Source organism: Eumetopias jubatus, unplaced genomic scaffold (genome assembly GCF_037043125.1).
Source record: "Eumetopias jubatus isolate StellerSeaLion01/CBP00866 unplaced genomic scaffold, mEumJub1_p1.0 scaffold_8, whole genome shotgun sequence".
Lineage (NCBI taxonomy): Eukaryota > Metazoa > Chordata > Mammalia > Carnivora > Otariidae > Eumetopias > Eumetopias jubatus.
Genome location: NW_028274814.1, coordinates 18,089,095 through 18,115,518, shown reverse-complemented (window position 1 = coordinate 18,115,518; position 26,424 = coordinate 18,089,095). Strand labels below are relative to the sequence as shown.

General features: G+C 41.7%; 1 protein-coding gene across 2 annotated transcripts in view; it reads left to right on the top strand.

The window, feature by feature from the left end:
• The window catches only part of CACNB2 (calcium voltage-gated channel auxiliary subunit beta 2), a 123,805-nt gene that overhangs the window by 64,849 nt on the left and 32,532 nt on the right, over positions 1-26,424 (top strand). For both annotated transcript variants that reach the window (XM_088025794.1, XM_028114180.2), the window contains exons 3-5: positions 18,933-19,055; positions 21,075-21,211; positions 25,424-25,500. In XM_088025794.1, the coding sequence (XP_087881920.1) occupies positions 18,933-19,055; positions 21,075-21,211; positions 25,424-25,500 (337 nt within the window). The remainder of the gene's footprint in view (positions 1-18,932; positions 19,056-21,074; positions 21,212-25,423; positions 25,501-26,424) is intronic.

Below are 26,424 nucleotides of genomic sequence, written 5' to 3'. Positions count from 1 at the left end.
GCACACTGGAGGGGAGAAAAATCCTATAAATTGTGACTGTTTGGGTGTTCAAAATTGTGGTTAGTATTTAGCACTTCTTTTTAAAAGTAGAAATACTTGATTTTGTGGGGGTAGATAGAAACATATATAAATTATTACTGAAACTCTTTGATTTTTTTCTGCTACGAATAAACACAAATAACCACAGAGCTTATGATCCAGCCTCTTGACAGTCCTGTGCTAAGAAATTTCTCCAGGCATACCTGAAGTTCTTAATAAAAATTCCAAGAAGATGGCTTATGGAAGCATAAAAAATTAAGAAAACTTTGGGGAACCATGGTAGGGACTAACTTTCTTTCAGAAGGTGTTGACAGAATGCTAGGACTGTCCTCTGAGGCGATGTATTGAAGTACAGAAAGAAGACATTACTTTTACAGTCAAGCAATGTTTGTAATGTAAAAAATTTATGTCTCAGGTTGACCATTATCCATTAAACTTGGCTTTGAATGACTCTGGGCTGTTTCAGAAAAACTAACTTGTCCTCAGAGGAAATGAGATATCAATATAAAGGGCATTCAAAATGTCATATTTTTTATTTGACACTTTCAGAAAATGAACTTTAAATAATTTTCAAACAATGGTAACAACTCTAGAATACATGCACAGTTTTTTCCAAGAACACCTTCTTGAAGGGGCCAGTGCTGACCTGGACAAGTTTATGTTTGCTTGATTTTGAAAAATTACTCAAATTATCTGAGAATCACAATTTATTTTTAATTTGTCTTTAAAATATTAGAGGTGTGGGGTTTTTTTTCTCTCTGGGTTACCAAAAGGCTAGTTCTCCTTGACCTCTAGAATAAGGGAAGTCCCTCTATTTAAGCCTTCTGGTAAGTACCATCACATCAATGCATCCCTTTTGTAAAACTTATCACAACTGCAGTGAATAATGTTGTTATGTCAGTATTTCTGTCCCGCTAGGATATCCATCTCACAGAGCAAAACCGTGAGATGGTTTTTCCTGTTAATCTGTGTTCCCCTAAAGAGAGAACCTTGCACATAGAGGAACTGAAAAAATACTTGATGAATTAAAGAGGAAATTATTTGATTACTGAGTGAATTCTATCAAGTGTAAGTAGTTATAAACCATAGGAAGCAGAATTCAAAGGTTTTCTCCAACCTATCATCTTGAGACTTTGGATTCATAGTCGGGGCTAAGAGAAAATAGGTATTTTTTCCCCCCTGTCAGTAGGCAAGAGAAATAGCACATCTTTCTGGAGGGAAATTTGATGATTTATATCACACTTTTTGGATATAAACACCTCTTGATCTGAGCATTTATCAGAGGAAATAATTAAGGATAACAAGTTTTAGATGTGTGCATGAACTGAATGTTTGTGTCCCCCCTAGAATTTGTATGTTGAAATTCTAAGCCCCCAGTGTGAGGTTATCAGGAGGGAAGGGCCTTGGAGAGGTGATTAGGTCATGAGAGTGAAGCTCTTAGGAGCAGGATTAGGGTCCTTAGAGAACAGACCCCAGAAACTCTCTCACCCTATTTTCTACCACATGATGATAAAATGATGAGATCTAAGATGGTCGTCCACCACTGAAACCGTCCACCACTGGCCGTCCACCAGATTGACCGCGCTGGTACCTTCCTTTTAGACTCCCAGCTTCCAGTACAGTAAGAGAGGCATTTCTGTTGTTTATAAACCATTCAGTTTATGGTACTTTACATAGCAGCCTGAACTAAGATAATGTATATTTGAAATAGCAAAAAAAAAAAAAAAAAGGACTTCTGATGCACCCCCATGAGATGCCCCCAGCCCCATCTCTGAGGCAGTCCATCTGCATGGGCTCTTTCTGCACCTCACTTCCTGTTCACCTCACCCCACTCAGCTCTTCCCTGTTGACACGAGATGTTCTCCTGCTGGACCGTGCTTGTCACAGAGTACGTGGACGCAGGAGGGTCACACCAAAGCCAGAACACCTTTGACCAGTGACGAGGTTAAGTAACACACTCTTTCTGTCAGATTGTCCGAGACCTGGCTTATGTGGCTTCCCAGAGGATCGTCGGAAGGATTAAGCAATTCCTAGTAGCGGCCAAGTCAGTAATGAGCCCTCATAGTTTCTTTCGCTCCTTCTTTGGTTTACTGTCTCCTTCTGTTCCCTGGGTTTACTCATCTGTAAACACTCTGCCTCACCTTCTGCTTTATGGGGGAACTTAGAGGTCATCTAATTGGTTAAGTAGGACATATTATTTAGTCAGTGGGTATAGACACAGGCGACCATTAAAAATGGCATGGAAAGATATCTTTCTGTTGCCACAGAGATGCCCAAGTAAGTCAACCGTGCTCCTTCTTACGTTCCCACTCAGTAGCCAGCTCCTTTCTCTAAAGACGACTTGCAGAAGGCCATTAGGAAGTGGGAAATGGCCCCTGATTTGACTGAAGATGTTTGAGCAGATACTTAAGATGCATTTAGTAAAGGTCTGTAGAGTCATTACAAGTGTTAAAGTAATTAAACAGGCCATTTGACTGGGGTGACTCTAATGCCTTGGTAACCTATGAAAGCACCCCAAAACCAAGCCAGAGCCGATTCCTATAAATGCACTTGTATCCCGGGCAACAAACCAATCATTCATAGCCAACTAGGCTTTCGCAGATAAGGCAACCACTTAAGCTGTAGCCAATCCCTTTCCTTGCTTTGCTCCTGTGTCTTCTCTATAATAAAAGCCTTTCCCCCCAGCTCCTGTGGGTGGGGTGCTCCCAACTGCTTGTGGTTCGGGGCTGCCTGGTTTGACTCGGTGTTTGGTCAGACTCAATCTTGAACATGTTCATACACCTCAGTTTATCTTTTAACACGAGTTATTATCAGAGTTTAGTTGTAGATGTGCAACTGGTAACCTTGCCTCTAAAAATCTAAAAATACAACCCGGTCGATATTCAGCATTCGTCATTGTTACAGAATTTTTCACACATCAGAGCTGATTTCTGCTTTCCTCCTTTGCACCCTGTCCTGCCCTCTCGAGGACGGTACCAGGCGGTCACAAAGCTTTACTTTGGCTGGTGGTACAGCCATGTGAAGGATCAGACAGGGTCTCCCGTTCGAACTTGCTACCCACAGCTCTGTACACATTTATTCTCCGCCAAAACATTTGGTTTTGGTCACAGAGATCATTGGCTCCATGTTTTCTGTTTAGGAAAAACAAAGCACGCAGTGTGATACAAACAATAACGAAATAAACACAAGCCAACTTGCATAACTTGGGGTTGCTAGAATTGAGGGACTTGGGTAGTGAAGACTGCAGCTGTTGGAGAAGGAAGTGAAGATTGCAGAATGAAAACAAAAAAATACTATGTCTCCCCTGGTTTGTCAGCCTGTACTTTGTCAAGGCTTTCCTTGCATTTGTGTAGAACGCTTCTTGGGAAATGCTTTGTAGTGCATAATTTTCTAAGTACGGAATAGACCTTTCTGTAACAGCTTAAATGCAAAGCGGTACTTTAGAAGGGATACCACTGCTGGTTTGTCTTAATTCTTTCGTTCCTGTCCTTGCAGTGGAATAAAAGTACATAGCACGAGCTTGATGGCAATATGTCAAACCACTTGTGCGAGAGGTTCTGGATGTTTCCAGGCTGCACTTTGTGGACTGAGGCATCTTCAGAAAATGATGGGCCTTGGTCCCTGTTGACATCACCACACTTTTTATTTATTTATTTTTTAATATTTGCACTTTAAGAAAACTGGAAACGATGAAATTTGGAGAAAACTGGCTAAGACATGGGACAGCTAGGTAGGTTCAGTATAGCACGTAAGCAAACAGAAAGTAGCTATTCAGGAGTTCGAACCGCAACTACACAAAAGGTGGAAAGTGAGCAGGTGTGTTTGAACCCACCCCCCCAGGGAGCCAGACTTTTCTGCTGCCCTTGCTAAAGCGCTTGGGTCTGGTGGAGGCACCCAGCTCCCCAGCTGGGGTCTTTACAGGCTTGAGAAGGAGACCCTGAATCCTGCACCATCCTGTCTTTTGACCTACGCAGTGCTGGATTTTAAACAAAGTAGATGTTAAGTAAATGTGTGTTGAAGTGTGTGTGTGTGTGTGTGTGTGTGTGTCTGTCTGTGTGTTTTGACTTGACATTTCCCTGATTCTCTCTGAATTTTGGATAAAGAAACACTCTTTGGTTATGAATGACTTTTATGTCAAAACAATGTAGATTAAAGTTGTGCTTTTTATTAGAAATGTAAACCATGATATAGATTTGGTTAAAGCAACTGTGCTGTTCTGCTTTGGCTCCCCTAACAAAATACCATATACTGTGTGGCCTGAACAAGAGAAATGGATTTTCTCACAGTTCTGGGGGCTGAAAGTCTTCAGTCATGGTCTGGCGAGGTCTGTTTCTGGCAGGGACACTAACCTTGGCTTACAGAGGGCCCCCTTCTTGCTGTGTCCTTCCTTGGCCATTCTTTCCTCTGTGTGCACCCTGAGAGAGAGAGAGAGAGAGAGAGAGAGAGTTGCCTGGTGTCTCCTTCGCCTCTTACCAGGACACCAGTCCCAGTGGACTAGAGCCCTACCTTTATGACCTCATTTTACCCAACTTCTAGAAAGACCCTATCTCCCAATACAGTCGCACTGAAAGCTGGGGCTTCAATATCTGAATTCGGGGGATGGGGGTTGGGGAGCACAAACATTCAGTCCATGACAACAACCGAAGAAAAGACAAGTTTTTCAGGTGGTTGTTTTTTTAAGCAGTGAGCATAAAGTAAAAATTCTTTCTGAATTATACCAGTAACTTCCAAGTAACTTGAGAAATACTGTCATCATGCTTGATAAAACTAACCAGTAGTAAAATTAAATATAAACACTTCTTTTCTTAAGAGGCTGGCTCAGCCGAAAATTACTTCTAAGTAATTGCCCTTCTAAGGTGAGGAGACCGCCATTTCACAACCCAGAATAAATAAAATCAAGCACATTCTCCTCGTGTCGGCCTCTTGCCCAGTGACTTGGAGGAGTCGTTATGGCCTTTGAAGATACTGCTCTAGGGAGAAACAGCCTCATTGGGAAAAGAAGCCAGTATGTTCTTTTTGAAGGAGAATACATTCCACAGATGACAGGGAATTCACTGAAATTGCTGATACGGTCTATGTTCTTCATATGGGATTTCTTACTTGATAAATTTCTCCATGGGTGTTTGCTAATCCTTTACATACCTTAGTTGAAGACCTCAGATCCAAAGTGACCAAATTCTTTTTTTTTTTTTAAGATTTTATTTATTTATTTATTTGACAGAAAGAGGGAACACAAGCAGGGGGAGTGGGAGAGGGAGAAACAGGCCCCTTGCTGAGCAGGGAGCCCGATACGGGGCTCAATCCCAGGACCCTGGGATCCTGACCTGAGCCGAAGGCAGACGCCCAACGACTGAGCCACCCAGGCACCCCGATCAGATTCTTGATACGCAGAAAGAAAGATGTGTACTGCATTTCTCTGTGTGTATGTGTGTGCACGCATGCATATTAACCATATAAAACAAAATCCTGATCAGACCAACCTTGGTCCCCTAATGATTTAGCCATTTGGGTTTTATAGGCCCCGACCTCTGTGGTAGCAGAACCTTGCATTGAGTACGTAATGCATAAGCACCTGATAATTGATTTCTCTAACAGAAAAAATCAGCCCCAGTTGAGTCCTTTAACAGTTATTTCTGTATACCTGCTGCTACGGTAAATGCTTGGAGTCCCAGGAGTGCGACTGCTGGATTATATAGTTCTATTTTTAAGTTTTTGAGGAACCTCCATACTGTTTTCCATAGTGGCTGTACCAATTTACCTTCCCACCAACAGTGCATGAGGGTTCCCTTTTCTCCACAGTCTTTACCAATACTTGTTATTTCTTGTCTTTTTTTTTCTAAGATTTTATTTATTTATTTGAGAGAGAGAACACAAGCAGGGGGAGGGGCAGAGGGAGAGTGAGAAGTGGACTCCCCGCTGAGCAGAGAGCCCGGTGCGGGGCTCGATCTCAGGACCCTGGGATCACGACCTGAGCTGAAGGCAGATGCTTAACCGACTGAGCCACCCAGGTGCCCCTCTTGTCTTTTTGACACTAGCCATTCGGACAGGAGTGAGGGGATATCTCATTGTAGTTTTGATTTGCATTTCCCTTAGTGATGTTGAGCATCTTTTCATGTGTCCGTTGGCCATCTGGATGTCTTCTTTGGAGAAATGTCTGTTCAGGTGCTCTGCCCATTTTTTTTAATTGGACTGTTTTTATTTTTTTCTTGAATTGTGTGAGTTCTTTATAAATTTTGGATATTAACCCCTTTTCAGATACATGATTTTTCAAATATTTTTCCCCTTTGGTAAGGTTGCCTTTTTATTTTGTTGATGGTTTCCTTTGTGGTGCAGAAGCTTTTTAAGTTTGGTGTAGGCCCACTTACTTATTTTTGCTTTTGCTGCTTTTGGTGTCAGATTCAAAAAATCATTGCCAACACCTGTGTCAAGGAGCTTATCACTTATGTTTTCTTTTCGAAGTTTTATGGTTTCAGAGGTGCCTGGGTGGCTCAGTCATTCTGTTCCATTGATTTATGTGTCTGTTTTTATGCCAATACCATATTCTTTGATTACTGTAGTTTTGTAATACAGTTTGAAATTGGGGGACACAATGCCTCCAGCTTTGTTCTTTTTCTCAAGATTGCTTTGGTTAATTGGGGTCTTTTGTGGTTTCATATAAATTTTAAGATTTACAAATCTAATTTATAGATTAGGTATGTAAATCTAAATCACATTTCTACTGTGACAAGTGCCATTGGAATTTTATTATTTTTTTATATTTTTTTTAAAGATTTTTATTTATTCATTTGCGGGAGAGACAGAGAGAGCACAAGCAGGGGGAGACGCAGAGGGAGAGAGAGAAGCAGACTCCCCGCCGAGCAAGGAGCCCGATGTGGGACTCGATCCCAGGACCCTGGGATCATGACCCGAGCCGAAGGCAGACGCTTAACCATCTGAGCCACCCACGTGCCCCGCCATTGGAATTTTAATAGGGATTGCATTGAATCTTAGATTGCTTTGGATAGTATAGACATTTTGACAGTATTCTTCCACTGCATGAGCATGGAATATCTTTCCATTTATTTGTGTCTTCCTCAGTTTCTTTCATCAGTGTCTTATAGTTTTCAGTGTACAGGTCTTTCACCTCCTTGGTTAAATTTATTCCTAGGTATTTTATTCTTTTTGATGCAATTGTAAATAGGACTGTTAATTTCGCTTTTTGATACTTTGTTATTTGCATAAAGAACCACCACAGATTTTTGTATATTGATTTTGTATCCTGCAACTTTACTGAATTGGTTTATCATTTTTTTTTAAGATTTTATTTATTTGACAGAGAGAGACACAGCGAGAGAGGGAACGCAAGCAGGGGGAGTGGGAGAGGGAGAAGCAGGCTTCCCGCGGAGCAGGGAGCCCGATGTGGGGCTTGATCCCAGGACCCTGGGATCATGACCTGAGCCAAAGGCAGACGCCTAACGAATGAGCCACCCAGGCGCCCCCTGAATTGGTTTATCATTTCTAACAGTTTTTTGGTGGAGTCTTTAGGGTTCTCTCTATATAATATGTCATCTGCAGACAGTGGCAGTTTTACTTCTTCCTTTCCAATTTGGATGTCTGTTACTTCTTTTTCTTGCCTAATTGTTCTGGCTCCCAAAGGCTCTTTTCAATTAACAGCCACCATAGTACTGTTAACCTACCAGACTGCATCACTCTGCTGCTGAAAACCTTCCAGTGACTTATCTCATTTAGAGTAAAAGCTGAACATCTTGATTGTGACCTGATAAAGCCACATCAAAGCTGAGAGCTCTGACCTCATCTTTTGTTCTTTTCCCGGGTTCCCTCCACTCAGCCAGAGCTTGTCTTCCTCTGCCACTTTCCTCTGCCTGAATTCACATATCTGCATTCGCTCCCCCCGTTCATGCTTTTGTTTCAAACTCCACCTGCCCTGTCCCCTTGCATCCGGGTTTTCCTTACCTTGTTTTGATTTTTCTTTTTCTACAACATGCCTTTGAACATATACTTTGTCTGTGATGTCTGTTATTTATGCCTTGTGTCTCCCCCTGGAATGTAAACTCCTAGAAGGCAGGCGAATCTTAGTTTCTCTTGTTCACGGTCCCAAACAGTGCCTGACACACAATGAATGGATGAGAACTCTAAAGAGGTTTTCCCTAAGTGCCCATTTCATGTTGCCTATTCACCCTGCACCCCCCCCACCCCGTGGTTACTCTCTATTCACGTAACTTTTTTTTTCTACTTTGTTATTTGAGATCCCCTCTACTAGAATACAAAATAAGCTATGTGGGGGCAGGGACTCAAGATAGTAAACATGTTCTTAAAATATTCATTAACGGAATCAATTCTAGAGAAGGACTTTGAAATTTCTCAAATCCATTAACTGCATATGTAAATTTTATCTTGTGACAAATCTGATGATTTGCTTATTCAGTCAGAGTCAATGTTCAGTGGTCAGAATACATAATTAGTTACATTCTTTTTATTACTGTGACTTGATATATTTGGCTGTTAAAGAATTCCCAGGGGCGCCTGAGCGGCTCAGTCGGTTAAGCATCTGTCTTCGGCTCAGGTCATGACCCCAGGGTCCTGAGATCGAGCCCCGCATCAGGCTCCCTGCTCCGTGGGAAGCCTGCTTCTCGTTCTCTCTGGCATTCCCCCCTGCTTGTGTTCTCACGTGCTCTTTCTCAAATAAATAAAATCTTAAAAAAAAAAAAAAAGGAATTCCCAGACTCCCCTTGGTAGTTTATAATAAATTAGGCAAATATTTTTTAAAAGTGCAATGATTGGTAAGGCTCAAGGCAAGATTTTTGTTTTTTTACAACATGCTGTAGAACCTTCCGCCTGTATGTAAAGGGAATCAAATAAAGAAGATTTTCATTCTATATGGGAAGGATTTTTGATTATCACTGAAAGTAGCAAGTTGTACAGGGAAGAATAACTGGGCACTGAAGTATTAATGTGTAAAAAATAAAACAGCTGTGATTTTATTCGGGAAGGTACATTACCATCCCTTCAGTTCCTGCGGATTTCGTGTGTGAGACTCAATGGTGACCCTCCCATTTGAGTCCTTTTTAATTATGGAAGCGTATTAGCAGGTTTTATAGGAAATGATTACCACAAGAAAGTAGATCAAAAATCCAATTTGATTTTTAAGCTCTTTTCTATAGTCTCATAATAGGTATCTGGGTCATACTTTTCTTTAAATTTCTTTTAAAAATATTGCAAGTTGGGGGTAGTTAATACTTAGACAAATCCATTATAGACATTAAAACATATAGACTATGGATTTTTCTTTTATGTTATTAGATATTGACAGTTTCAGAATGAAAGTGGAAAAAACCTACCTTGCTATTGAGCATAGTAAAATGCATCTTTATATTAAGAAGAAGAAGGAATTAAGAAGAAGAGCCTGGGTGGCTCAGTCCGTTTTGGCTCAGGTCATGATCCCGGGGTCCTGGGATCGAGCCCCTGCATCGGGCTCCCTGCTCAGCGGGAAGCCTGCTTCTCCCTCTGCCACTCCCCCTGCTTGTGCTTGCTCTCTCTCTGACAAATAAATAAAGAAAATCTTAAGAAAGAAAGGAAGAAAGAAGAAAGAGAAAAAGAGAAAGAAAGAAAGGAAAGAAAAAAGAAATCAGTGCATGAAAATTCAAATAACTCTACTAATCACGACCAGAAGTTTGTTTTGAGTGAATTTCATTCTGCTTTTTAACTAGGTACTCTACCACTAGCACGTTTTTAATAAACATTTTGTTGTATCCATTAATATGATTGGTTTCATTATTAACTCATTAAGTCGTTGTCTAGGAAGAAAACTAGAAATAGTGCCACAAACTTGCTATAATCTGTTTTATCACTGTTACTTTATGACCAAAGAGTTTTTGGTTTGCTTATTTTTTTGAGATGCTACATGTCAGATCATATGGTATTCATCTTTTCTGTCTGACTTATCTTACTTAGCATAATACCCTCAAGGTATTATGTCCATATTGTCACAAATAGCAGGATTTCCTTCTTTTTATGGCTGAATAATATTCCATTTATCCATCGATGGACACTTACGTTGTTTCCCTGGCTTGGTTGTTGTAAACGATGCTACTGTGAACATGAGAGTGCAGATATCTCTTCAACATAGTATTTTTGTTTCCTTTGGATATGTTCCCAGAAGTGGGCTGAAACAGATTTTTTTAAGTTCATTATCGCCTACTTAGAATAACTGTCCTGATAGCCTTAGGTCTATGATTCCAGAAGGTTGTGAAAATATAAAAATTTGCTCCTGCTGTAAACCTCAAACGTATCTCTAACGAGAACCTGTGGGCTGTCACTGGCCCAGCCTCTGGAGCACTAACGCAGCTTCCTTTGGTTATGTGAAAAAGCAAGTCCTGTGGCCCCAGAGCTGTGCATGAACACCCCCCCTGCACCTGCTAGTTGGGTTTCCGTACATCCTGTGGATAACCAGATTCCGGCATCCATCCCTCAGCACAGTAGAGCATATGGCAGCAGGATGAAGGACCTTAAGGGAGGCTAGACAGCAGAAGTCAGAGGAGGAGGAGGAACAGTTGGGAGGGTTGAGATGTTGGGGGGCCATCCTTCTGGGTCAGGAGGCTGGACTGTAGTGGGGCTAGGTTGGACCTGGGGCAGGCGGTGGTGAAACCGGGTGGTTTGGATCTTCAGCACTCAGCTGTACTAATAACTCCGTGTAGGCATCACTCAGAAGAATTCTACCCTGGGATTGTAAACTGACAGAAACTCCCCAGGCTTCCACGATTGGAGCCAAAGCATCTTTGGTGATACAGCAGCATAGAAAAGGAGTCTTTCCAAAAGTAATAAACTTGCAAAGCAAAGTTAGAATGCTCCCAAGAGTAACTGTAAGGCCAGTGAAAATCCTTAAAAGTTAATCCAGGAAACATTTTATCATAAGGAACTTTGCATGACTTTTTCTTACCCTTTTCAAATATAGTATACATATTATAAATTCCTTATATATATATTCTTTATAGTATATTCCATATATATATATACATATATATATATATAGTACATTGTACTATAATATAATAGCTGTGGTCTTTCAGCTCTCCCTGTTCAATCTCTTTTGTGGCTTTGTTGAAAGCCTCGAAACCACATATGTTTTCTTTCTTTCTTTTTATTTTATTTTATCTTTTAAAGATTTATTTATTTATTTGACAGAGAGAGACTGAGAGAGGGAACACAAGCAAGGGGAGTGGCAGAGGGAGAAGCAGGCTTCCCGCTGAGCAGGGAGCCCGATGCGGGGCTCCATCCCAGGACTCTGGGATCATGACCCGAGCCGAAGGCAGACGCTTAACCGACTGAGCCACCCAGGCGCCCCATTTTTATTTTTTTAATTATACTTATTTATTTGACAGAGAGAGACACAGCGAGAGAGGGAACACAAGCAGGGGGAGTGGGAGAGGGAGAAGCAGGCTTCCCGCGGAGCAGGGAGCCTGATGCGGGGCTCGATGCTAGAACCCTAGGATCATGACCTGAGCCGAAGGCAGACGCCTAACAACTGAGCCACCCAGGTGCCTCACATATGTTTTAATATCTTAATTCTCTTTGCATGAAATAGAGTTTTTATATGTTGTGGAAAACAGAAGAGAGAAAAGTCGTATACAAACAAAAATCATGATTTGACATTGTTACTGATTTATTGGACCACAAATTGATTCAAGTGCAAAGAGGCAGAAATACATGAACTTTACAGTAAATGCCCACAGTTTTTGTTTTTTTTTTTAAGATTTATTCATTTATTTGAGAGCGAGGGAGAGAGTACAAGCAGAGGGAGGGGCAGAGGGACAGGGAGAAGCAGACTCCCCGCTGAGCAGGGAGCCCAATACGGGGCTTGATCCCAGGACTCTGGGATCATGACCTGAGCCAAAGTCAGACGCTCAACCAACTGAGCCACCCACGCGCCCCGAACAGTTTGTAGTTCTAACACATGAAACTGCTCAGTGTTACCTGTTTTGTTTTGTTTTGTTTTGTTTTTTAAATGGACTAAATGACACTACAAGGCAGACTTTGGCCTGATTTTTTTTTTTTTACCTCTTTCTGTCCCAGTCGATTTTTGAGCATTTTGTAAAGCACAATTTTCAAGTGTTCAGAATTTCACCCGGACATTTAAGTGCTCTAAAATTGCCATCAACGTACCCTTTTGAATGAAAGGCAGCCCAGGGCTGCAGAAAGCTCAGGCTTTAGAATGAGATCATTGGGTCTGAATATCCCCTCCATTATTTGTGGCCTAGGAGAACTGTTCTGAGCCTCATTTCCCTCATCTGGGAAAACCAGTTGCTGCTGGGATTAAAAGAAATGTGCCAGTCTCTGCATAATACACAGCACACCACTCAGGCGTTCTGTAGTTCTTATAATTTGATTTTAAGTCGTGCCGTGTACAGGATGAAGGAGGACATGGAGGAGAAGAGTAGAATTGCTTTACATCTGTATTATTTATTCATCTCCCCTTTCAAACACATTTGAAAACAGACCAGAGAGAGATACTATGGTGAAGTGACACAGCCTTTTGAAAGCACTTGTGCATGCTACTCTGGAAGATGAGATGCTCTACTCTTCTACAGATTGGTACCTACTGAGTGAAGAATCTGTTCAGCTTTAGTTCACAGCTGAAGTGCAGCAAACTTTTAATTCTGTGTGCCAAGAAGGTGACTACAAAATGAGAGGGCTTTAGCAACCACCTTATGCTATGGAGCATATACCGGGTAGAAGGTACTAAAAAAGGCAAAGGAATCCATCCACCTCGTCACGTGGCCCCAGGGGAGTGAGAAGCAGAGACTGGTAGGACGGTATTCCCCTACCTCCCGTGGCCTCCACCGCCACAAAACAAGTGAGCCAGGAATCCAGCAACACTAGACTCCAGCTGTGGCACTGGCCTGAGAAAGAAAGTTCTTAGGGTATTAGTGAGGTCAAAAGAAAGTGGAATTAAGGATCACATGGTCTCCCAGTCAACTTATTATCCCAGTGATTCTGTGGAGGAGGGTGATTCCAGATCTCAGTCTCAGTTGGTATTTAAGTGCTGTTCCCCACTAGTCCTGCTAGGACCCCACCTAGGGCTACGGGCCACTTTGCATGTGTGTTTTCTGCCTTGCTCCCTTCTTACTGCGGGCTGCCGAAGCACGTCCCGGGGCCCTGAGGAGAGAAGCAATGCTGGAAAAACCATAAAAAGGCTTCCTTCTGGGCTGAAAGTGTGTATGTGAATGGGAGTGAGGCCGAGAGGCCCGAATGAGGAAAAGGGGAAGTCCTGTGAGGACCCTGCAGCGCGCAGGCCGGATGCGCGGGTGTCCACTGAAAGCAGGGTATGTTTGGTTAAAAAAATGATGGTTTCATGGGATAAACATTCAAAGATTCCTTAAGCCATGTTCCCTTGGGACTTCCAAGTTGGTTAAAAAAATGAACGCCTCTGTGACTGAGGACTGTGGAAGAAAATGAGAATTCAAGAGTTGGGACGGCAGAAGCATGAAAGAAAATGAGAATTCAAGAGATGGGACGGTGGAAGCAAACAGATCTGGGGAAGCCATACCGTGTGCTCGTGTAGGAGATAGTACGAAAGAATGCACACTGGAGAAAACCATCATGAGGGGCACCTGGGCTCTTGAGGGGCTCAGTCGTTAAGCTCAGGTCGTGATCCCAGGGTCGTGGGATGGAGCCCTGCGTCGGGCTCCCTGCTCAGGGGGAAGCGTGCTTCTCCCTCTCCCACTCCCCCTGCTTGTGTTCCCTCTCTCGCTGTGTCTCTCTCTGTCAAATAAATAAATAAAAATCTTAAAAAAAAAAAAAAGAAAAGAAAACCATCTCGAATGTGATCGTCATTTAGTGTTATAGCATATGGCAGGTCCTCAACTCTCTTAACTAGTTTGGTCTGAGGAGCGTCAGAGTGGAAGAACACAGACGAAACCGTTCACGTGGGGCCTTAAAAGACGGGTGAATATGGGCAAACATTTATATAGGTGTGGCATTTATTGTGGTGTATAGCAAGTGCCCATTTATTTTTATTAAGATTTTTAAAATTTATTTATTTATTTATTTGAGAGAGAGTTGGGTGAGCAGGGGGAGGAGCAGAGGAGGGAGAAGAATGAGGGGGAAAGAATCTCAAGCAGACTCCCTGCTGAGCCGAGAGCCTGACACGGGGCTCAATCCCACGACCCTGAGGTCATGACGGAGCCGAATCCAAGAGTCAGAGGCTTAACTGACTGAGCCACCCAGGTGCCCTGCAAATGCCCATTTGTTGAGCACTCTCTATTCCGAACACTGGCCTGGCCTTGTGCGTGCATATTTTTAGAGTTTGGGTTTTTCGGGGGAAGTAGGGCGGTGGTGGTTAGACTCCACATATAAGTGAGATCATACAGTATTTGCTTTTGTCTAACTTATTTCATAAGCGTAATGCCCTTGGGGTCCATGCAAGTCCATCGCAAATGGCAGGATTTCCCATACCTCATGACGTGCATTTTCTGAAATAATCATGCTGCCGTACTGGTGTTATTACTCTCATTTTAGCCATGAGGAAACATTGCTCAGCGAGGGTAAGAAATAATGCCCAGGTTGCTCACCTGATAAATGGCAGAATCAGAGCTCAAATCCAGGCCCATTTAAAATGCCCTGTTCCTGAACCCATGTGAACGGAATTGATGTAGAAAATGTCTTCCACGCAGTAGGCGCGCTGCTTGAGTTAGAGCTGAAAGGAGGTCAGGGAACCAAAGGTGACATCATTTGGCCCTTTTGGTTCGCATCCTGGAGTCTTTTTCTTTTGTTTTGATAAAAGCCTTGTTTCTCCTCTTCACTTTCACTGTTGTCCATTCTGATTTTAGAAAGAGAGTTCCTGTAGTAAAAACACTGAGGGACGGGATTCCACTGTTCTCTCCTCCTCGTATGTTGTATACAGCTGATTCCCCTATACAGCTCCACATCTAATGTGAGCAGTATTGGTTACAAACATGAGCCAAGCAAGGAGGAACATTCTGTATTTATGTCTTAGACTGTCAGAACATAAAATTATTATCTGTGGCCCCTGTTACTATATACTAACCTGCACCACACCTTCAGTTTTTCTGTGTTTCAGTGTTTCCTCTTCCTAGGACTGCAGTCTTTGAAAAGTTAATGCATAAAAGACAGGAGATTTTTCACAGGATCCTCTGTAGAGTTGTACGTTGAAAATTTATGTCTTCTAGAGATGAAAACACATATGCAATGCTTAAACTTTGTATCCTCCAAGGAATAAAAGACCTTGAGGGAAATGAGAGACCATGCTAACATTAAAAAAACAAAAACAAACAAAAACCTTGGATCTACATTTTTGTGATCAGAAACTCTCCTGAATAATGGAAAGATCTATTCAAGAAAATCCTATTTCTAGCAGTAAAACCAAGTCTGATTAAGACTATGTCTTCATTTAAAGGGCACCATCATATACTGCTGGTTGCTGTTTAAAATGGTGCAGCCCATTTGGACGGTAATTTGGAACAGAATTTAAGAAAGTCTTGGTAACTCATGGCTTACTCATGCTACCTCTGGGAATCTGTCCCAAGGAAAGAATTCTAAATAGAAAGAGGCTTTTTGTATAAAGTTCTTTCAAAGTAGAATATTTGTGAAAAAAAAATTATAAACCTACCTAGCAAAAAAAGGTAATTAGTTGGAATAATTTGTAAATGGTATATTTAAAAAGCATATCATATAAATAGTATATTACTTTAAAAACTGGAAAATGAAATATGATTGTGGCTGTGGGAGTAAAATCTATAATATTTAAAGAAATTTCAAGGAAAAAATGGAAGCACCATCGCTTTATCAAGGATTGTGTTTCACAAAAATAGACTCAAAATGGATGAAAGACCTAAATGTGAGTCAGGAATCCATCAAAATCCTAGAGAACACAGGAGCAACCTCTGTGACCTCAACCACAGCAACTTCTTGCTAGACACATCTCCAAAGGCAAGGGAAACAAAGGCAAAAATGAACTATTGGAACTTCATCAAGATAAAAAGCTTTTGCACAGCAAAGGGGAAACAGTCGACAAAACCAAAAGACAACTGACAGAATGAGTAAAGATATTTGCAAATGTCTTAACAGATAAAGGGTTAGTATCCAAAATCTATAAAGAATTTATCAAACTCAACACCCGAAGAACAAATAATCCAATCAAGAAATGGGCAGAAGACATGAACAGACATTTCTCCAAAGAAGTCATACAAATGGCCAACAGACACATGAAAAAATGCTCAACATCACTTGGCATCAGGGAAATGCAAATCAAAACTACAGTGAGAGACCACCTCACACCAGTCAGAATGGCTAAAATGAACAAGTCAGGAAACGACAGATGTTGGCGAGGATGCAGAGAAAGGGAACCCTCCTACACTGCGGGTGGGAATGCAAGCTGGTGCAACCACTCTGGAAAACAGTATGGAAGTTCCTCAGAAAGTTGAAAACAAAGCTACCCTACGACCCAGCAATTGCACTACTGGGTGTTTACCCTAAAGATACAAATGTAGTGATCCGAAGGGGCACGTGCACCCCAATGTTTATAGCAGCAATGTCCACAATAGCCAAACTATCAAAAGAGCCCAGATGTCCATAGACATATCAACGGATAGATGATGTGTTAATCTAGATACAGTGGAATACTACTCAGCCATCAAAAATATGAAATCTTGCCATTTGCAACAACCATGGATGGAACTAGAGGGTATTATGCTAAGCGAAATAATCAGAGAAAGACAATTATATGATCTCACTCATGTGGAATTTAAGAAACAAAACAGAGGATCATAGGGGAAGGGAGGGAAAAATAAAACAGGACGAAACCAGAGAGGGAGACAAACCATAAGAGACTCTTAATCGTAGGAAACAAAGTGAGGACTACTGGAGGGGAAGGAAGATGGGGAGATGGGGTAACTGGGGCATGGACATTAAGGAGGACATGTGATGTAATGAACACTGGGTATTATATAAGACTGATGAATATCACTGAACTCTACCTCTGAAACTAATAATACAATATATGGTAAATAATTGAATTTAAATTTAAAAAAATAAAAATTAAAAAAAGGATTGTGTTTCAGTGGTAGAATTATAGGCAACTTTTTTTTCTTTCTTTTTTTAAAGTCCCTATTCCTAGGTGCCTGGGTGGCTCAGTTGGTTAAGCATCGGCCTTCAGCTCAGGTCATGATCCCAGGGTCCTGGGATCGAGTCCCGCATCAGGTTCCTTGCTCAGCAGGCAGCTTTCTTCTCCCTCTGCCTGCCACTCCCCCTGCTTGTGCTCGCTCTCTCTGACAAATAAATAAAATCTTTTTTAAAAATTCCCTATTTCCATGGGGCGCCTGGGTGGCTCAGTCGTTAAGTGTCTGCCTTCGGCTCAGGTCATGATCCCAGGATCCTGGGATCGAGCCCCGCATCGGGCTCCCTGCTCCGCGGGAAGCCTGCTTCTCCCTCTCCCACTCCCCCTGCTTGTGTTCCCTCTCTCGCTGTGTCTCTCTCTGTCACATAAATAAAATCTTTAAAAAAAAAATAAAAAATAAAATAAAAAATAAAAATTCCCTATTTCCATTCGAGGAAAAGCACCTTCTATGTCATTAAAGATGGTAGTGGATACCAAGGATCAGATTTCCTATCCTATGTCCACTCTGTGTCTACTGTGCCTTCATCCAGAATGTGGTAGCCTTTCTCAGTCTGCATATTGTGGATGGATCTGAGTGACTTCTTGGCTCTTAGCTTGGTCCTCAACCCAGACAACAATCCTGTGAACAGATTAACTGTGGAACATTTGGAAATAAAGAGGGGCTTTTATTCCAAATCCCCATTTTTCCTCCCTGACAAGCCAGGCCAAAGAAGAGCTCCTTCAGTAGGGAGAAACTGCTCAGAAAAAGTCCATGTGCCCACAGTGTGAAAAAACACAATGCCAGTTAAGACAGTAATACCGCTTTTCACCATTTCTGCGCTTACCTGTTTTTTCCTCACCTTGTAGATAAATGGGAATTGCCTAGATAGAGGACAAATACTTAACCTGTAAATTTGCAAAGCATCAAATAGTGAAGGATGGCTTAATTCATGTGGCCATCTTCAATGGCTGACCAAACTCAAGGATGAAAAATAATAGAATTAAAGGTCATTGATGGGCACCTGGGTGGCTCAGCCGGTTAGGTGTCCGACTCTTGGTTTCAGCTCAGGTCGTGATTTCAGGGTCGTGAGATCAAGCCCTGATTCAGGCTCTGCGCTCAGTGTGGAGTCTGCCTGAGACTCTCTCCCCTCTCCCTGTGCCCCTCCCCTCTGTGCTCTCTCTCTCTCTCTTGCTCTCAAATAAATAAATCTTAAAAAAAAAAAGAATTAAAGGTCATTGATTTCATAATTCCCTGCAGCCATGAATTAGACATAGTCTCTGGTTCTTTTTCACCCCAAACACTGTACTTCTAGAATTATGTCATTATTCATTAAAGTAGCTGTTTGGGGTGGGAGTGGCAGTTACTAGGTCTTTTTCACTGAGACCAAAGAACGGGGCACTTTATCCTTCTGTGTGTGTCTCCTGATTTCCGGTGGCTACAAGCTATTATGTTGTGAACACATGTTTCGGGACTTCATCTTCACCTTCATGACATGTAGTGCTTTCAGAGAGAACAGTGGCCTTTCCCTAGTTCAGAAGTGGGTGGTATGCGGTGCGCAGCGCAAAGACTTCCCGTGCCGTGAATACTAATGAGCTGTTTTGTGAGAAGGGACGCAGGTGGAAGAAAACAACGACAGTAGATAATTCAGTGTATGTTGGGTGGTATCATGGGGAGAAAAGAGAGGAACTTGGTTGTTTCTTTTCTTTTCTTTCTTTCTTTCTTTCTTTTTTTTTTTTTTTTTTTTTTTTTTTACTTTTTTCTCCCTTTCTTTTCCCTCTTTAGACAAAGCCCGTTGCATTTGCTGTTCGGACAAATGTCAGCTATAGTGCAGCCCACGAAGATGATGTTCCAGTGCCAGGCATGGCCATCTCCTTCGAAGCAAAAGATTTTCTGCATGTTAAGGAAGTAAGGAAAAGGATTTGAATTTCTGCCCGCATGCATTTTCACCTTGAGACATCATTTCTTCTCTCTTATTGCTGTGACCTAGCATTGCACGTAGCCCCACTTGTGTAACGTGCGTGGATGCAATGCCGCTCAACCTTTTCTAATATAAATATAACCTTTTTAAAGAAGAAAGAAGTCACAGGCATCCTGCACTAACTTCAGGGCTCCCCTGGGCTCTGTGACCCAGAAATTGGGAATTACTGGAGTAGAGGATCCTTTTTTATGCATAACCTGTACTTTTTGTTTTAATTTTTAACCTTGGCTGTGTGTCGTTTTCCCCTCACGTCTCAAGTTTAACCATCTGGGGAGGGTTAATAATAATACCTAGAATTCATGATCTCTCCTCTCTGCTGACAATGCCTGAACGCAGACCACCGATGCCCTGGACCCTCCCTGGGTAGTAAATGTCTGCTGTGGAAGGGAGAATGGTAGGCCTTGGAGCTACTGAGGCAAAGGAGTAGAGAGCAGAACACTCCCTTTTTCTCCATGCCAAAAGTCTCCACCTGTCAGTTAACAATGACTCATATCCCTACACTGGAAAGATGCACCCTTAGTTAAGGTTTATTTTGAGTCAACATTTATCAGATGCCTGCTGTGCAGAACATGGTATGAAAAGAGCAGAAATTCCCCCTGAATGATGTTCTCAGTGTGTGAGTATGAGGTTTCCTTGGACCTGCAGGAATGAGAATTGGAGCGACTTGCATCTGAGGGTTGATAGGTCATGAGGAGCATATGTAAACTTCAGTGCTCACTGTGATATGGGCTGTAGGTAAAGAAGGTGATGACCGCCAATTGAAAGAGCTTAGACTAGACTCCAGTAACAAAAATGTATTAAAAAAATAAATCCATACTCTAAAACTCTGTTTGGTAAAGAGGTAGAGAGACACGTTTTTAGCCTCGACTCAAGTATGTGTTTTTATGTATGTAAGAAAAAGAAGCCCAGATAATTTATTATTTTTTTTAAGATTTTATTTATTTATTAGAGAGAGAGCACGAGCAGGGGGCAGGGAGCAAGGGCAGAGACAGAGGGAGAAGCAGACTCCCCACTGAACATGGAGCCCAGAGTGGGACTCAATCCCAGGACCCTGGGATCATGACCTGAGTCGAAGGCGGCTGCTTAACCGACTGAGCCAGCCGGGCGCCAGAGCCTACCACTTCATTAACTTTTAGAAAGAGATATGGATACTGGCTGGGAAGGAAAGATAGAAAAAGTTGTCAGAATTAATGACATGCCTGGAATCTGGCTTTACAACAGGAAGTTAGGTTAGTCCAGGGTCCCCTCCTGATGGCTGCTATTCGAAGAGAGATCTCTTTTCTACCATGGAAGGAAAAGAAAAAGAGAGTGGATAGTCTTCTTTGAAATGCTCAACAACAGACTGGAAAGATACTATTCAGTTGAGAGAAGTAAAACCAAATCATAAAGATTTAGGATAAATATTCTATCTGCAAGAGAGAAACTGTCAGCATCCACATGAGTGGAGAAACCCTCTGTGAATACCGTACCATAATCAGAAGCCTGTTTGCACAGAGGGACATTTTGCTCTGACACAAGGTATTTCAGATAGATTTCGGTTTTTCTCTCCCACTCTTAACATTTTTTAAGTAATCTGATTATAGAAGAGGCCTCTGTAACACTCCCTGGTTCCTAATGGTCTCTTGATAGGAAGGGCTGTTAATCTTTGAACCAGGGAAGGTGATCCTACAGAAGCTGCGTTGGAATTCAGGCTAGTCTCAAAGCATAGCGGTAAAGAGACGGGAGGGCCCAGCCTGCCGGTGGATTGCTGAGCTTGTTGACAGTACTTCACTCGTACATGCCCAACCACGAAACCCTTAGATAGGGTTTCTCCAGTTGTGATGTGGGGCATAGTTTACTGTAATTGCCATAACATGCCTCTCCACCGAAAATAGTTAACGTAGAAGAAAATCTGAAGGCATGAACTTCTGTGCACTGATGTCAAACCAATGTGATTTTGTCTTTAGAAATTTAACAATGACTGGTGGATAGGACGATTGGTGAAAGAAGGCTGTGAAATCGGCTTCATTCCAAGCCCGGTGAAACTAGAAAATATGAGGCTGCAGCATGAACAGAGAGCCAAGCAAGGGAAATTCTACTCCAGGTATGAGAAAAACAGCGTTTGTGTAAAAGTCCATGTTTATATGGTCACTCGTGTCTTCCTGTTTTCTGTGTCCCACAGTCTTTATTATGTGTTGAAAAGCAGACTTGCGATACGGTTTAGTGATGGCATCCCAGCATCTGATTTTCATCTTATTTGGGACAGAATCAAATTAATTGTTCTCATTAATAATAAAGGCATCGAGTATTAAGTTTGGGCTTCAGGGCAGAGGAAGTTCTAACGTCCTGATCTCTTACTGAAAACGTTCTGGCCCTGAGCAGCCTTGGTGACTAATCCCGGTGTTGCTAGCTGCCCGGCAGGGCGGGGAGGCATTTTAGACATGATGGTCTTAGACATCACTGGCCAGGAGCAGGTCTAGTGATCTGTTCATTTCATCCTCACTTGGGAAACTCAGTTTTCAGGTCTACCCATTGCTAAGCACTTACAGGGAAACCCAGTATGAAACCAGTTAAAACTGCCTTTGCAGATAGCAGTTAAATGAGTTATGTAATACGCTGGCGCTGAGTACTCCTTCCTAGGGTTCTTGAAGTTATGTGCCCCTCAATAAAAGAATCACTAGAAGACTGAAAAGAATTCACTCAGACATGGAGTGATTTTGAAATTGAACCTAATGCAGATACGTCTGAGGACATGGCCTGTGGGAAGGGATGTGATTTGGGCAAATCTTTTCGCTAATGTGAACAGCTAGGCTTCTGTTTTCTCTAGCTTAGATTTTGTTTCTCTAATGCTGTAAAATCCTTTGTATTCAATGGTAATACTTTAGCACTAGCAAGAATTTTTTTTTTTTCTTTTTTTTTTTTTGGTCAGGCATCTGCAAACCAGTAAAATATAAGATCCTTTTTGGTTTGGAACATCCATCTTCTTTAGGATTTTGTAACTGTCAGATTCTTTTAGTTCAGATGCAGTTCCTCCCTTTTTGGAGACCTCTACTCCATCTCTGGCTTTCATTAATCCCTATGTTATTGGCGGCTCTCAGATTGTGAGATGCATGTAGTCATATAGAAGTAGATGCATGCAGATCTACAAAGCATGTGCATCTGACTTGTAGGATGTTGAAGATCTCATTCTGTTCATACAATTTCCCGTGTTCTCCTGGCTTTATTGTGTATTCTTGTGTGTATTGTGTATTCTTCTGTTCTCTGTATTGATCCTGGTGTCTTAATGCTAGCTAATAAAATCTCAATGTGGAAAATTTTTATTTTCATAGGGTATAGATATTGCTGTTTTCAATTTGGTGGTATATAGGTTGTGGAGGTTTGATGTTACCTCAGATGGGGGATGCTTGTTTTGGCTTTATTTGTTAAGGATAATTCAGCATTTTTAAGAGTTTTCCTGGTCAAGTGAGTTTAGGACAGTACTAGGTAGGTACTAGGAAATTATTTTTTTAAAAGATTTTATTTATTTATTTGACACAGAGAGAGAGCACAAGCAGGGGGAGGAGCAGAGGGAGAGGGAGAAGCAGGCTCCCCACTGAGCAGGGAGCCCGATGTGGGGCTCGATCCCAGGACCCTGGGATCATGACCTGAGCCAGAGGCGGACACGTAACTGACTGAACCACCCAGGCGTCCCTTTTCTGGGCCTTTAATACATCAGTGTGTACTGTGAATCTGGGTAGTGGGATGGGGATATTTTTCATGCATATACTAAAATTATCTTAAATTTTTCTTGGTTCATCTCTTTGGAATAGTGTTTTGTAGAATGCATTATGGAAAATTTGGGATGGGTTTTTGCAGAGACATACTTGTCTTATCTTTCTCTGTTTATTCGTGTACAAACCGAGAAAGGAAAACTACTTCCCAAAGCGTAGGAAGGGGGAGACGTTTTGGCCAAAATTGTTAAGGAAGCACGGCTTCCTCTGCCTCCCACATGGTCATCCCTGGTCTGATGTGAGTCATCAGCTCAGCTTTATAAGCGCTTGCGGAAACAATAAGTACTAAGCCTCCACTTTCCAGATGGGGCAGCAGGCAAAGGGAAGGTAGGGAACTTGAGCAAGTTTGCACAACTAGTAAGCAGTAGAATCAGGATGAGAACTGGATCGATCTGCTGTAGCCTGACCTCAGACAGATTACCCTGCTCCACCGCACATCACGTAGCGAGGGCCTGGCACAGCAGGGATGGAACAGATCGTTATTAATATTGCCATCTGTTATTATTTACTATATTAGATAGATTGGTTTGCTATTGCATTGAGACTACAAATTACATTTGGGAGTGACATCTCATAACGTATTCTAGGGAGCTAGGTTACCTTTCCTATAACTGGGTGTCTTTTCTCTTGATTTTCTTGATTTTATTTTGTCCTTTGTCTTTACCTAAGCTTTTGCCTCAGTCTGTGAAGGGATTTTTACTTGCTTTTAGAGATTTTTACATTTGTCTTCTGACATTCAAAATACAGTTCTATTTTGAGGACGTAACCAGAATTCAGTAGTATGTAAAAACTCTGATTTTTAAATTATAAAAATCGACAGAAATCAAAGGTAGCAAATTGGGGCAGAGGTCAGGAATGTTGCATTTGTCTAGAATGAAAAGTTAAGGGCAAATTTGCATTTTGAACATTTTGACTATTTGTGCTGTTTGTCGAAATTTTACACAATCCAAATAATACTTTGACTTTTATTAAAATTCAACGAGAATGTAAAACAGACCCATGCTTGAACTGAAATTAGACTTGGGACTTTAGAAAAAGTAAAAACAAAAACCAAACACATAAAAAAAAAAAAAAAACAAAACTTCACTTCTGGAAGAAAATGTTTTGGTTCTGGAGTAATGGGTATATTCTTGTAAAATGACCAGAAATTGCTTCTGTAAATACCACTTTTTATTAATTTTACATCCTGTCTGGTATCCTTGTTAAATGTACTGGCATATCTCTTAAGAACCTCAGAAAGATACGGAGGCTTCTGCTATAGCTGCTTTACGTTTGTGATGTTGGTCTGTTTTACGCATTAAAATGCCAGAACAGAAGCAATACAATTCAACCTGCTTACTGGTGTTTTAGTGGAATTTATATTTTCATATTAATATTTATGTAACTTAAACATTGCCCTTCGGTGCATAGACATTATAGCAAATTCTTTTTTTTTTTTTTTTAAAGATTTTATGTATTTATTTGACAGACACAGAGAGACACAGCGAGAGAGGGAACACAAGCAGGGGGAGCGGGAGAGGGAGAAGCAGGCTTCCCGTGGAGCAGGGAGCCCGATGCGGGGCTCGATCCCAGGACCCCGGGATCATGACCTGAGCCGAAGGCAGATGTTTAACGACCGAGCCACCCAGGTGTCCCTGTAGCAAATTCTTCGAACTAGACCCAGGGTTGGCTCTGCTAATAAATGTTGGGCAGTAAGACTGTCTTGCCAAAATTGCCTGTCCCTCGCTACTCCTTCCTGTTGTCTTCATCTGTGAAGGGGGCCTTTTAGTAATAGGATATTTAGCGTGCTGGGAGGCTGATAAAAAACATCAGTGCTCTTGTTCTGATGTTACATCTAGAGTTTCCAAGACACTGGCATGTCACATATCGAATTTTAGAATGTGGTGGTTCCGCAGTACATGCTCTTCAAATTGTGCCTCAATGAACCAGGTTGAAGCCTCCATGTTAGTCATGTGTGAGACACATTCCGAATACTAACTGCTAGTGAAGGGTTAAATCATGTCGCACCGTGTTGGCCCCGTTCCTTTGTGTGTCTTGCAAAGGTTAGCAAGTTCAGTATGGCAGTGTTTTTCTTCTGTAGGTTGCTCAGGAAAGCTTGAATACTTTCGGTCTTAAGACACTAGAAGTGACCAAGCCGAGACAAAGAAGCAAACCAAATGAGAAAAAAAACCCCAAGTCTTGGTGTTAACCCTAAGGTTCTCTGCACTGCTTCAGAGGGTCTCTAACCTAAGAAGCAAAGGAAGGCTCTGTTGCTGTCTCTCCGTGAGGCTGGCAGAGAATTTGAGGGCTGCAGAAATTACCCAAGTTCTTTTCCATTCTCCCAGGGCCTTTTAAAATTAAACCTGGAATTTGAAACCGAGACTATTACATGGCTGTTTCAAGTACTCCAGGAATCTCCCCTGGGAAATTACTATTTTCCTCCTTGTAGGAAAGACAAATTTAAAGTTCAGTAGAAACCCAATGACTAATCATGTTATTGAGCAATACCAATGTTTTAATATCTGAAATAAGTGTCAGGTATAATATAAATTTTTGCTTTACTCCAGTAAATCAGGAGGAAACTCATCATCCAGTTTGGGTGACATAGTACCTAGTTCCAGAAAATCTACACCGCCATCATCAGGTAAGTAGGCAACAAGTGCAGAATGGTACAGTCTGCATTTCATGCTCTCCTCAATCTCCCCTAGTTGTGTGCCTCTACATACACAGGATCCCTCTGTGAACCCTAGAAAGGTTAAAAGCCATCAGAAATAAGAGTGCCTATGTGGAGTAAGAAATAATATGGGGAAATTTTTTTCAGGGCTTTGAAAAAAGGAAATATGTCCGTGTGTTCACTGTAAGTTGTTTAGATGACCAAAATGCTGAATGTATTTAACTTTTTATCCCTACACACACACACACCCCCACACCGTGGTGCTCAGCACATCGTCATGGGCAGCAAATGGGTGATGCCCACCATCAGCCACAGTGCAATGTGTGTTGTTGGCCTCAATATTCAATAAAGGCAGAAGAAGAATAAAAGCTTTCGAAAGGCAAGGAAAGGAGAATAAAGTGATGGTGATGAGTTTTATCCCAAAGGCTCTGTGGAAGACGGAGGAGATGAGTAGAAGTCTTGAAAAGAGACAGAAACACTTGTAGGAAGAGTAACTGTTTTCTTTCCAAGGCAGTGGAGAAGGATACCACATTAAATTTGAATTTCAGATGAATGAATAATTTTTTTCGTGTAAGTATTGTATGAGAAATACAGTAAAAAAAATTTATCTGAAACTGAAATTTGACTGTAATTTTCTTTGTTAAATCTGGCAACTCTACCATTCTGGAGTTGTATATAAATTGGAGACTAATTGGTAGAATTGCAGAAAGCCCATAATCATCAGAATCTTAGTGTGCTAAGAGATGCAGATGAGTCAGAGTAAGATTGCAAGGACTCACCAGCAGAGTATTTGAGCGAAATCATGATAGGGTGATTTCTGAGGAAGCTGGAAGTGGGAAGAGTGCACATCTATGGACAAGTTAGGGAAGTGATTGCACTCTAACTAGCCTGTCT